The following is a 15,727-nucleotide window of genomic DNA, read 5'->3' as shown; positions in this document are numbered from 1 at the left end:
TTCAAAGTACATTGTTTATTTTAATTACAATGCATTTCATAATTTCGTTTAAAATAAAGAAATGCCCATCGTGTTTATCACGCAAATATTATCGTCATGATACATAATAATTAATCGAAAGAGATATATATCATCAGCATTTATACTACGTATTATAGGTTTACTTCCGATTGTCTGAAAGTTAAAATTACGCAGGAGCAAAAGTTTTACAATTAAATCGTCTGGTATTGAATTTCTCTGTGGAACTCAACACTCTGGGTAACTATTACCATTAACTCTTACTATTTGCTGGCTCGCAACCAAGTAATTGACCGCATTTGTCCGGATAGTAACTGTGAGTTAAACAATTTTTTTCCTGTCTTTAAAATACGTTAAAATATATATCGAAAAAAATAATAGTTTATGGTTTATATAATATAGGTAGTATATTACAGTTAGAAGTCATAATTAGACAATTTGCATGATTTACTGGATAACTCATTTATCGAACAACACTCAAATTCTATTGACGTTTTAAAAATATTTAATAGTAAAATAATATAACAGCTGTAAAACACTATATTATAAACTATTAATACCTAATCAGTTATAATTTATGAGTAAATTTTTTTTAATAGTATACTAACTACCGAGTATTTATGAATAAATCGAAATTTTATGTTGTGTATTACTATATTTATTTATAGAGTATTTAATTAGACATAAAGTATAAATTAAGATTCAAAGCTGTAAATAGTTTTGGCAAAGTAGCACAGACAGTTGTCTTTTTATATCAGAATTTCAGTCATTATTGGCTGTATAAAGATATTTATCCATGATCTAGCTTACAGACACTACACACCTCTAATAAACAAGCCATAACGTTAACGTTGAAAGATTATAGTTTTTCAAACGATTTGAGCTAAATAAAATGTAATAAGTGCTCTGTTTAAATAAAGACATGCTTAAATTGTTATCAGTATTTATTTACCATTTGTACATTTCCAAATAGTTTTTACACTTTTTAATTAGTAAAATAATGTATATAATACTTGTAACTTGGTTTTTGTAAATGCCATCAAATATATCTTATATACAGATTATTTATCTCAAATGACACATAGATAACAATATAAATAGTTAGTAAAAAAATGTTATAAAACAACGAAATGTTGAAACTTTTCCCCCGGGCCATTCTGTTTCCATGTTGAAGTTAAGTTGATTTTTAAAAGTACACTTTTTTGACCAAAAAAAATTACTAATTAAATCATTCAGAGCGAGACAGTTTGCATTTTCAAGATGTTTATCATATTCTTGAAAGTTTTTTTCATTAGAAAAATCTTCTCTAAATTGTTCTGCAGTTTATACATTAATTCATTTCATTGTGAAAAGATTATACTAATAATAAGGTTATCCTTATCACATTTTATCAATACAAAATTATAATGTCAAATTATGATATTTTTTTTTCTTTGATTATTATAAATTGATCAAGTTTAAGACAGTTTAACAGACCCTTAAAAGACTAATCGATGTATACCAACAATATATTTTATTCAGTCATATAAACTCGCGGTTTAAGGTATTTAATAGATTCAATTTTAATGAAATTATTTTAAAATTAAAAAATGTGCATACTAACAATATTTATTTTGTTGCGTTATAGTAAAATCAAGGGAAAATTATGTAAAAAAATGTGTTTGAAACATACAAGCAAATTGGATATTACTGCTCTGCTGTGATTTCAGCTAGCCTGCTTACAACACTTAATACACATATAATAATATAGCCGAACTGCCGAAGAACATAATACCTAGATAAAACGATATATTCATTTTTGAATACACGTATTAAGTTATTACTTTACTATTTATAATATACAAATAATCATGTTTTAAATTTTTTTTCAAAATTTTTATTAATTTATTATAGTTTAATAAACAGACATCTGCCCCGACGTCGTTATATCTAAAATATCGTAGGTATAAATACTATCTTAATAAATGTGTGACTAGTGTAATTTCTATTTTCTTTTAAGTACGCTATAGAAAAAGTAGTAATTAGGTATATATTATTATTATAGGCATGTTTCAAAACGTCCTATTTATAAAGTCTTGTCTAAAAATGCCGTGGTGTATGCGATCCACAAAGTTAGATATTTTCGGAAACAAAGGTTTAGCATCACATTTTTTTTTTTATATAATTTGTGGCTCTTTCTCACCTGTCTCAGATCGATCGTGAACGTCACGTACTGGTACTGATCACCGTTGTGCAGAGACGGACTCTGCCACCATGTGCCAGCCGTGGCGTTGTCCACCGCGTTAGCTGGGCTGTGTGTCTTGGCTGGGTCACCGGACCGGGCGTCGCAAACTCCGCACTGCTGTCCCGCTGAGCCGAACTTGCAGTACACTTCCGGTCCGTTTTCCGTTTCGCCACAGGTTGCGTTCGCTGTTACCACGGCCCGGGATGCAAGATTGAATATTTGTGGATAAACGGGTTTGATACCACCACCACCGCCGCCGCCGCCACCATCTGAGCATAAATAAAAAAAAAACGTCACAATTAATAATCTAAAAACAATACGACAATGGTAATGATAATGATAATAATTATAATACACAATAATATGAAGTTATTGGCGAGTACATATCACATATTATTGTACAATGTGATGATCATATTTACATATCATTGAGCTGATATGTATTGGGATTGCTAAAATTATGTAACTATTAGAGGATATTTTTTAAAGCTATACCTAGTACCTACCTATTATACTTGTAAACTAAATGCAATAGTTTGATTTGAAAAATTATTTCCCATTTTCCAGGGAACACCAAAATTAGGGTACTTACGATTTTCATCATCAACTTCAAAAATAGTTTGATTTTTTTCAATTTAATAAATCAGTTATGAGAATAATTGGGTACCACGTCAATACATGATAGGTGTAATATAATTCTGTAGGCACAGAATAGATTAAATCAGAATAGAAAATTTGACCACCCAAATTTTAGTCTGCCATATTTATGCTTAGATAGGTAACCAAAAAAAAAAAGGTATATATTTGTTCGTATTTTTTTTTTTTGTATCATTTTGGAACTCTATTTATCTAAATTTGTGCGTGATACATAATTTTTCGTTGATTTTGAAAATCAACATACAAAAAATGTCACGTTTTGTTTTGCGATATAAATAAAAGGTAACTTTACAGCTTAATATCTAAAAAATATTGTATAATAATGAATTTATTATATTGAAAATATTTCGTACTATATTTTAGGACAACATGAATCAGTCTTTTCATTGGTGGACTATATATTCTTAACGGATTATCAGTTTTCATTCTGATTTAATCTATTCTACACTGTGTGTATAAACTGTGTTTTATTTTAAAATGTATTAGTTGATTAATTATAAAATTATTAATAGTGTGAGAAGCTATGTTTATTCTATATAGGTAATGAAGGTACGTATTCATTATTATATTTATTTTTTTAAGCTTGTTTTTATTACCCACAAATTCATTACAATTTTTATTAGAATTGCTATATATTGTAGCTGAGTTATATATTTTTCTAGATTGAGTTTACAAGTTGTCCGTCCAACATTTACTTAATGATTAATAAAAAAAACCAGGAAAGTCACTCTATTATTTAAAAGGTGTCAACAGTGCCTTATCATTGAGTAGATCACTGTAATGGATGTGCTAAATTTCAATTCAATGATAAATCATTGCATATGAAAAACGATTCTTAGGGGAGACACAATATCAACCTATTTACCTAAGAATACTTTGTCATAATATGTTTGTATTTAAATGTAATTGTCTATTAGAAATAATGATACCTATATTAAACTAATATTCGATTAAAAACAAATCTCATACCTACTATTATCTAGTAATTAATATAATACCAGTTGTTTTTAACTTAGGTATTTTTATTTTATATACGTTAACAACTAATGCACCGACGTACGGTAACATTATAAGGTTACTAAATTTTTTATATTATTAAATAATAATATAGACAGTGACAAAAACATTCAATTCCCTACGCATATTTTACTTTCTTGATTTTTAATCAAGTAAGTATGGTAATTAAAATGAAAGAAGTCTTAATTTTTAAAACTCGATTAAATATCGGAGAGATCCGATATCACACCCAAGCAGTAAAACGATTTGAATCTACAAAAACGTCGGCGTGAACAGTCCCAAAATTTCTATTTTTTAACTTTTCTCCAAAACTATTAAAGCTAAAAAATTGATTGATAGCTCATTAAAAAGGGATTATCAAGTAGATACAAAATGTGAGATTAAAAATTTAAAAAAAAATTATTTAATTTTTCACAGTTAAAAAAATAGTTATTTTTTGCTAGATTTTCATTTAGCGTGGTCGATTATCGAAACTGGAGAATGGATTTTTTTATTTGGGGTCTTGTTAGATTCACATTTTTTAGGAGAATTGCTGTGAAGATTTTCAGAACTTTATCTTCAACCGTTAACTCACTCACTTCAAAGCTATAAAGCTGAAAAACATAAAAAAAAAAGTTCAATAAAATGTGTTTTAATTCTTTTTGAAGCTCTGTAGTGAATTAACTATAAAAGATAAAATTCTGAAAATCTTCACTGCACTTCTCCTAGCCAATGTGAATCTAACAAGACTCTAAACAACAAAATCCGCACTCTGGTTTCAGAAATCTATCTCAATAAATGAAAATGAAAATAAAGTACATTACACATACATATTACATATACAATTAATACATTTCTAAAAATTGAAAATCAAGAAAGTTTACATGCCGATCTCTGACTTGGCAAGCGTTTTTTTTTTTTGAATTATAACAATAAAATAATTGAAATTGTAAATTTTCATTCAAATATTTAATTCCGCCCAAATTCAAATATACAATGTCAATAATAAAAAAAAAAGTGCATTTGTATTTTTGAGATTTTCATGTTTTTCTAAAAAAATCCTATGAATTTTCAAGGCAATCAATTTATTATAAAATAAAACTTTTATACATTTTTAATTACTAAATAATATACAAATTTTGTTAAAATTTGAACTTCAAACAAGTACAAAATTTGTCTGTGTTATATTTTGCATATATTTTTAATATTTTTGAAATTCCATTAGAACAACCTATGCAAGAATTTCAGGATATTTTACATTTTCAAGCTTTTTTTTATTAACAATACAAAAAAAAAAATGCTTAAGATGCTTAAAGAAATTGCATGAACATCTCAACTTTGAACCATTTATAACTATGAGTAAGTAGTTAACTTATTAGTTATTACTAATCATACGATTTTTAATATACACTATATTTTACTTCTATTTGGAGTTGAATTTTTTTTTTATTATGGGCACAAATAAGCGAATTAAAAAACAATGTTATGATAAAATAAAAAAACTCAATTTTGAATAATATCTCGAGTAACGTGATAAAAATGTTTAATACTTTGTTCTCGAAATAATAAGTTGTTTGTCGTTACATTTTTTGGCAAAATCTGCAATATAAATCATTAATTTTTAAATTCCAACCAAACAAACACTTATAATGAAAATAAAATACCTAATAAAATATTTTTTTTCAATATGTCGATATAATAACAGAACATTGAATAAAATTTTATTTTTATATCTTATAGAATCTAAACTTTAGAAGAGTGGATTTGTAATTTACTCCTTGCCAATTTATTTCTCTTGTTGATAAAATAAGTAGGTAGTAACATAGATTAAATATACTATAGTATATTTAATCTATGGTAACATAATCTATGGTGTTTAATCTATGGTAGTAAGTACTTTTACATTGCACGTTCTTTAACTCGCGATATAAATCCTATAATACAAAAACTAATAAAAGCACTAAATAATAAGAAAAATATAAAAAAAACGGTAAGTATAACAATATGGCTGTGAACCGTATTTTAATCAAACAAAGAATAACGACGATTTTATAATATATCGTAATAATATTATTAATTACGCTATGCATCTGTTAATTACTGTTTACAGTAATTGGACAATCGGTAATCGCAAGATCGTTAATTTATTCATTTTTAGTAATTAAAAACGTTGAATAAGCAACGTTGGCAATTACCCGAATCCGTCAAAATAATGACCGTTTCTGCACCAATACCGAAAAGAGCATGATTTTCGTTTCAGCTAATTTACCTGCCAACTTGCAGGGTCTAAAATATTTTACAGAATTCTCAAAATAAATTAAATCCAATTTTTTCTTTTATGTACACAATCCCATCAAAATATTTATACAGTACATATAATATAATTATACATACATATATACGTGCATAAAAAAACAATTGAAACAATTTGCATTTGAAATGTTAATTAGATAATACAATTAATTAATTCAAAACTCAAAATATTATATAACTCCTTAAATATAACGTGAAAATATCTAATTTTAATTTTCCTAAAGGTTAGGTTAACCTCAAACACACCAAACCGCCTATTGTTATCAAAATTATGAATACTAATGAAAAAAAAAATAGTAAGTTAATGAGTTTAAAATAAGAATTTCAAGATAATAATCCACAAACATAAATATGTTAAGTTAAAATAAAAATAATATAATATAAACAGCTATTATTCTATCGATAATTTTAATGTTAAAATAAATAAATAAAATATAAATTATACAGTTTTGTTTTTTAAATATACTTAATACATTTTTTCATAGGAGCCTATATGGAATTAATGTTTAATATGATTAATGATTATGTAGGTACAATATGTAGATGAATATATATATATATATGACAACTAATATATTATATTTAAATAAAAGTATACTGAAGTAGTTATAATAGACGAATATTCATTATCGGTAACATGTGCTCTAATTTTAAAATGTATAAATTATAGTTGTCGACTGGATGATTACAACCATTAATAGAAAGAACGTTGTTTAATATATATTATAAATAATTTAAAAAACTAGGTCAGTTTACTTACATAGATAATAAATGAGTTAAATTAGTAAAAATGTAAAAAAAATTAACTTCAATTTTTAACTATCTACCTATATAATGAATTCCCACCCATTGCTATAAATACTCGTATATGTTAAGCTACAAGATATTTTTTCACAGCAAGTGATTTATATAATTTTTTTTTCAACAATTCTATTTTTTAATATATTTTATTTTAGGTTTTATAATTTTCAATGTTAATTTTAAAATTTGACATAATGAACAATCTTTACTATCCGCAGTGGATTTTAAAATGTTTAACTTTGTTAATTTAACCAAATTATTACAGGTAAGTTTGTAGAAACGTATTTTTTTTTTTAATTTAAAAAAAATCAGCATCCACACATGTATTTTATTCTAACTCTTAAATAAATGATATGCATATAGTTTGATATATTATTTTACTAACATTATTAAAGAAATACAATTATAATATTATTTATAAATACAAATTGTTATTCAGTACAATATTATTGGATTTTTTTTAGTTATCTTAAATGAGCGATATGCAGTAATAAAGGTTCGTAAGGCTATAAAACCTAATCAAGAGTAATTATAATTCACTTTAATATAACTGAAAGAGATTGATTATTCATGAAATTTGAACACATTTGAGTACGCTACGAGAATTATAAAATTATTGGTTTTTAAATTTCATTAAATCATGCTTTGAGTAATTGATCATAACTTACTCTTACTTATAATTATTCTATTATTGTATTTTAATCATACAATTACTAATACTACTATTCATACCTAATTATTGTGTTGTGTTGTAAATTTGGGATAGAATTCAACAGAGGGTTCCATAATCTAATATTTAAAAAAAAAACGCCAACACGGCAACACCTAAAAAAACGTTTTGTAAAATAATATTCAAATTAGGATAAAATGTTTAAAATTCAATATTCAAAATATAAAAAGCTTTTAAATCTGTGAGAATAATATCATTAATATCCGATTGGAAAATATTTTACATTAAATTATTGTTCTTATTAGGTATAAATAATTACCGTTTACCATAAGCGGTTATATTTGGAGCGTCTGAAAGTTAAATTTTGTTTTTCATAAATTCACAATAATGAATGTATGGACGTTAGTTTTATAGTTGGATGTGTTTAGTGTTTACTATTCTCTCACCGAGCACCTTGATCTTTGTCAATGGTTAGTCAGCTCTTACTTGGGTACATCACTTTCCACGAATAATTTAACTTTGCTAAAAGGTTAGTCTTTTAATATCATTGGATTACGATAACGCATCCAAGTATATTTAGTTATTCAGGCTATCATAAAACAGTAATACAAAAAATAGAAAAATTAAATTTAAATGAAAAATTTTAAGTATTACAAATACAATAGTACAACATTTTTTATCTATACCATAGTTGCAATTTACAAGTGGCTATAGTCTATAAAAGACCAGACACTGATCATGTATTTTAAACCTTCAATATAATTTAATTATAGGTAATTTATTATCTTACATAAGTACCTATAATATAATAGAATATGTGGATTCGAAAACTTGGTTTTATAATAGTACAATTAATGAACTTACTCAACAAAATTATTCGTTTTTTATAATTTTTTTCAGAAAAATATTTACATTTCATAATCTATATAAATAATCATAATATTAACGTATTATAACCACATTGACAAATTATTATAATTATTTTTTTTGTTATTAAATATATATATATATATATTTGATTTTTAATACACTCAGTAAATGGAAACAATGGTGATATTCGAGGTGATATTATAATGTAAACATTAAATAGGATCGACACAGCAGTTCACAGCACAATATTATAAAATATATTAAACGTAAACGGTTTTTATATAGTGTTCAATACAATAAGAAGAGTTTTCATCCAAGCGACGTAATTTGTTAGAACGTATCGTTTTTAATGTCACGTATATAATAATTGCTACGACATAGGACGTTTCATTTTAGACGCTGTCGAATTAGATTAATACTTCCAAAATGTAAACAAACAGGGTGATTCATTTATCGAACACTTATTATTTCGAAATTTATTAATGTTTTGGAAGGTATTTTTTATCGTTATAATTTTTTAAGTGTTTACTTATTTGAACGACAACAAACATTCCTTATTTCATAATATTCTAAAGTAGAATATTTTTCGGAGTATTTTGGTACATAAAAATTAAAATGTAGAACCTGTAGTTAATGAGTTATAAGTATTTAAGTAGAGTAGTAGACCAAATTTTTTCGGGATATCCCCGTACCTCTCCATTTCACTCACTTACACTTTATATTATAATACTTATAATTTATAAACTACTCGTCCGAATTTAGGTTTTTATGTATCGAAATACTCCGAAAAATATTCTGTTTCAGAATATAAAATGAATAATGTGTGTTGTCATACAAAAAAGTAAAAATCTTAAATATTATAATGATAAAAAATAAAACATTAAATAAAAAATATTATTTTATTCTGGCTGGAAATTATTTTAAAAAACGTTAATACATTTTGAGTGTTGTTCAATAAAAGAGTCGTCCAGGATCTATTATAATTTCGCAAACCGTTCACACTAAAACATTTTTTTCCCGAGAATCACGTGTCAGGCGGCTTATAGTTACCAATATTTTACACATGCTCATCTTTCTTCATCTTAGTAGAAATACACCAACAATGTATTATATCTACGTAACTGATCGTGTATGTATTGTACATGTTTGGAAAATTTTAGTAAAACCTCGGTAAAGTAATAACGTGATGTATAAATACTCTGAATTTTAATTAGTTATTTTATATCTACCTATAAAATAATTTAAATGGGCGTACTAAAGAAAACCCCACACGATTTATTTTCTCATCCGTTCAATATCATCTAAACATTTAAACATTTTACTCTAATATAACCTTATAACTAGCAACAGATTCAGAGCAAAGATCTATGAAGGGAGCATTCGTTTAAAATATGTACACAGTATAAACAACAAATATTTATGTTAAACATTTTTTAAATATTACATATTTATATGTATATAATACAAATATCAAATCAATCACTCTCGCTTATGGTTAAACTATAATTTAGAGGTGGTGTAATATACTCGTATTTACAATAAACGAAAACTTAAACCAATAAATAAAAATATCACATTATTTATTAAAATATTCAAGATCCTAGTACATAAAACATATAATTTAATTTATAGTTTTTAAATGTATTCAACTACTTAGATATATGTAAAATTATTAAATTAAATATTTCTTTAACAAAAATATTTTAGAATTCTGAATGTTCTTTGTATAAGTTCTTAATTTAGGCCTTGATATTAGTCCCTGATAATACCCTGAACAATGTTGTCATACTACTCCACTTACCCGTACTCTAAATACTTATACCTCATTAGCCGTTAACTTTTTATCCGGATGTTGTCGTTAAAAAAAAGTAAAAATTAAGAAATATAACTATAAAAAATAAAAAATATAATTTTTTTTAAAAACTTAATAATTTTGTAATAATGAGTAGTTCGATAAATGAATCACCTACTATATTAAATGTTCATCTGTCGGACAGTCAGTTACAAATCCAAATTGTCATTACTTTCTATCACAACAAGCGCAGTGAAAACAAATCATATAATAAACAAGATAAACAAATAAAATGTTATCAAGTGGAATAATAATAAATAAAAAAAATACCCACTTGAAAGAGTGCGCATATATAGTATATTTGATAATTTATTTTTATTCAATATACGTAATTTAAAGATCGTATTTTTATCCCCTCATATTCTATATTATAATAAAAGTATAAATACGTTTCAGGCTCTATCTAATATGTAGCAGGTAATACTATTATGACAATATTTTACAGGTCCCTGTAATAGAACAAAATATGGTATTTATATGTTTTGGAACGGGTAATATATTCAAAATCTAATCTCATATTTAATAGTTTTAAATATTTTTATTCAAACTATACAAATAGCATTTTTTATTATCAAATTAAACTCATTATATAATAAACAATGCATTCATTTTAGTTTAGATAATAACAAACAAATTCAATAGTAAAAAACTATAAACTCAATTCTTATAAGTTATTGCCTACTGGTAATAACTATAAACGTATGACTATTTGTCATCTCTCAACGAACGGACAGAGTGCTTTAGTTGTATTAGACACCTGTATCGCCTATATTAAGAAACAATAATATATGAACGTGGAAATCAGCTTAATGCAACTTGATAGTTACGAATACCAAGTTAGTGGATTCAGTGTGTTACACATTGTTCTAAGTATTATTATATTTTAGATTATTCCATTCTTAAGGTAGTTCCGATGGTAGCTCTATGAATTTTTACCGATTCAAACATAACTATACCATTTGCAGAACAATATTACCATCTTAAAACCAAAACTTTGGAATATGAATCTATAGTCTTAAATATTTTAGTTTGTTTTTAATGGACGAAATAATGATAATTATTTTTCACTATAAAACATTTCTTATAATATTACCAATCAAGTTTAATAAAAATAATATACTTGTCATCGTGTGAATATTTATTAAAATGCATCAAAGGTAACGCAGATAAATAAACGTCCAAGTTAAACACTAGAATGTACATTAGATGTTAAACACATCAGATATGGTTTTTAAATTACCATAAACCATAGAATTCTTAATATGTTTTAAAATAAATTTTGTTCAAAATCTCGCTTCGTTGTTGCTACCTATAAACCAAGGCAGTATGATGCGATTTGCGATTACGGGATAAAACGTGTTACCGTGAAAATATCAATACCGTATGTTGGGATTTGGGGTATATCTATACGATATATACACAATTATTAAAGTTTATTAAATATTGCCATTACTTATTTTTTACATTAATATTTAATTATTTATAACTGAATTGTACTGTTAAAAATTATTTTACAATACATAATTTACGAGTTGATTTTCAGTTGACAAACATAATATAAAATATGTAAATAATATAATATATTTTTCTTAATTCTTGAATTTTCAGTGATTCTTTATATTCGTTATATATAGTGTAAAGTTTAGATGTATACACGACATACGTATTATATTATCTATTTGAAAAATTTTAATTATACTATAAATCATTTACATCAGTTAATATCTATTACTCTATTGTAATATAAAATTTATATCATTGATTGGAAACGAATTAAATTTATTAAGAAAGTACAAAATATACTCCTTACAAATGTATGTGACAATGTTAACAGATGTATACGTTTTAGTCGTTAATTATTTGATTATGCCTAATTTATTATACTTATAGCACCTTCCTAAATTATAATGATGATAATGATAACATCACATTTATATATAATGTCCTAAAAGTTTATTTTTAAATTAAAATTGTTATAAATAAAGAAAAATATAAGTACAATAGTTATAAAATATATTTATTATTCTCAACATTTCGAATAGAAACTATGTAAGTATTTTTTTTATTTCAACCTAACAATAACGTGATAAATGCTTGTTGTTTATCTTAGAACATGGCGGTTCATAATATTTTTAAGCTAGGCACTATAAGTTAATTGCTGTCAGATTTTTATAAATAAAATGTTGTACAAGTAAAACAAACACATTACAACTATAATGTTTTATGATAGGTGCTTCAAATGAAATAATATTATGTTAATATAGTTTGTTATATTGTAGCACATTGGGTAAGTCAATTATTAATCATTATGGTAGTCGTAAACATAAACAATAATAATATGAAAATCATGCACAGCATATGATATATTAATTTAATTCTAATGGCTACGTGTTTATATCGTATTTTTTAAGAATAAATTAAAACGGCGTTGTTGTTGTTGATAACGAAATGTCAAAACCATCAATACCTACGAAAATTAATCTCGAAATTTGTTTGCTGAATTGCATAAAATGTTTGTAATAAAAATAAACCATGTTTTTTTTTAAACTCGGAAAATTAATATTTTTTGTATATAAAAAAAAAATCTGATTAAATAAAATAATTTTAACGAGATTGCGTTAAGTAATTTGATTATCAATATAAAAACTAATAAAAAACATCAGAGAGTATTGATACTTATAAATTTGCCAAGTCAGTGTGTAACTGGTAACTCATTGAGTAAAAAAATTAAAAAATGTAAGAACGCATTCATCTTTTTCCTTTAAAGAATTCATTTTAATACATTTAATAAAAAAATAATAATGCATAAATTAATTTAAATAACATAATAATATACACAATAGAATTTATTCAGGGAAGATTTATTTAATATAATTTATAATTTAATTTAGATCGCTAAATTTATTTTTGCTGGTTCATCTGTGGAATTATAAATTAAAATAACAGATTTTGGCCATATATATTATGTTTTGTATTATAAGCAATAATATAATTATATCGTATTATTTTTTTTATAATTTAACATATTTATCTGAAACATGTTAGATAATTGTACCGATAAAAATAATTGCTTACGCTGTTGAGTATAAATAATGTATGGAACAATAGCATTTTTTTAATCCTTTAAATTTTCTATTTTATCATCTACTTATTATTTACGCAATTTTTTTTTTTATAAGACATTTAGACTAGAGTTTTATCTTCACAGTAATTATTTTGATAGAACGATTAAATATAAGTTGATATAGCGTGGTCGTGTTGATTACATTTATAAACACAAGTTTATAAAATGTAATATTAATAATAATTTATTTTTATTTTCACATAAACGCGCGATAAAAATGTCCTAGAAAAATTAATTACATTTTATAATTGAAGTCAACAGTAAAATAATTTATATAAAACGTTTTTTTGTAGAATTTCTATTCGTTCACTGCTATGCATAATAATTATAAATAATATTGTAATAAATAAAATAAAATAATTACGATTAATAAGACAAAAAAAAAAATTCAATAAAATATTCCTAATAATGACAATAATAATTATTTATTCTATTATTAACATTTGACAACAATTATCGTAGAATATTTTGATATGTGGATACCTACATAGGTAATATATTTTCTTGCACATTATTAATATTGTTCTGGCGAAAGTTTTCTTACTTGCTTTCTTAAGTTTTTAATAACTTGTTTATTAACTAAAATGAACCGACATAAATCTTTATAAAAGATATTTTAAGTTAGGTACAGACGTACAGAGGTAGAAGTTAAGGTTAAATACAAAATTAAAATATACTCTTAACTTAAACATATGAGTATCTATTATTACGATAACAACTTTATAACCACATCGATATCACTATATTATACATAACTAAATATACTTAGATAACTGACCACAACGATTATTAAATTGCATTATAATATTCGAGATTATATTATAAATACAAATAAACTAATAAAATAAATGCCAAGTACATCATATCTTAATATATTAAATTACTAATATTGCATTTGTCACTTTATGATGGTTTTCTAAAAATCAACAGCATATTTTCGTATTATTTCTAAGAATTATTTATTCCTATATCTTGTCCTAAACCTTTACTATACATATTACAAGTATGTGGGATTAAACGATGCATCCCAAGTTTAATAGTTTGAATATTGCACAGTTTAGCGCGTCACGTCAAATTTAATTCATAAATTAAATTTCAAGTTACTAGCTACTGTGTACTTAACCTAATTTCTTGTCTACTATATTTTAAGATTAGCGAAATGTAAAGATTTATATTTAAAATTATCAGTTAATGACTTCAGTTAAATTCAAAATAAAATTGATGTAATTTTTATTTATGGCGAGTATTTTACAAGAATAAAATTCAAGTTATAAAAAGTGTATTCAATGACATCTCTAAATTTGTGTTTCGATGCATATACTAATACATATCGATGTCCTATATATTGGAACACTTACTGTAGTTATTAATATATTACTTGAATGTTATCGCGGTATATTATCCATTACATACTGATATAATTTTAATACGAAAATAAAATTCACATACTCAATTACTATAAAATCGAGGGTGTAACTAACTTATGCTTATAAGTTATAACAGGTTTACAGATGTCAAATGTATCATGTAATTGAGTAAGTATAACTGTAATAAATGTGATAAATTCAAATATAAATTATCACAACCACGTTATTTTCGTTTAAATATCCGATTTGTCTAAATTTTAAAATATTTAAATTAATACTTTACTGATTTTCGTGATTATCTTTAAAAATATAAACACAATTCTTACCTCGCCCCCTCCAAAGTAACAACTTGGTCTAATTGCCTACCAAAAACCACATTTATTTTAATGCTGAACATATTATGCTCAGCCGAAAAAAAACACACACATCACTCTAAAACCAATGCTTACATAGCTCTGTTCAAAATCTGAAATGTTTACTATTTATATTATATACTACTATAGTATTATCAATTTGAAATAAATCCATAGATTTATATGCATACAAACATTATTTTATCTCGACTATAGTTTTGATAAAAATATGACTGTAAAATAAATACCTATAGGTACTCAAATAATCATAATTCATAATAATTGTTTTTATCTATCTAGTCCATCTCGCATGAAACGTATTAAAATACTACAGTTATAAATAAATCAAAAAATCAACTAAATGTTTTAAGTCGAAATGATCAAACTATAATACGTTATATTTTTATAATATACAGTACACTAACCGAATAAACGAATTATACCCCGAGTAAAATAAATCCCTGGTAGTTTTAAAGTATATG

At 24.6% G+C, this 15,727-nt stretch overlaps 1 protein-coding gene across 1 annotated transcript in view; it reads right to left on the bottom strand.

The window, feature by feature from the left end:
* The window catches only part of LOC132927956 (laminin subunit alpha lam-3), a 51,670-nt gene that overhangs the window by 22,735 nt on the left and 13,208 nt on the right, over positions 1 to 15,727 (bottom strand). The window contains 1 exon segment of the mRNA XM_060992520.1: positions 2,201 to 2,511. Coding sequence (XP_060848503.1) covers positions 2,201 to 2,511 — 311 coding nt within the window.

Source organism: Rhopalosiphum padi, chromosome 3 (assembly GCF_020882245.1).
Source record: "Rhopalosiphum padi isolate XX-2018 chromosome 3, ASM2088224v1, whole genome shotgun sequence".
Classification (NCBI taxonomy): Eukaryota; Metazoa; Arthropoda; class Insecta; order Hemiptera; family Aphididae; genus Rhopalosiphum; species Rhopalosiphum padi.
Note: the sequence above shows the minus strand (reverse complement) of the source record. Positions and strands in the feature narration are given on the sequence as shown.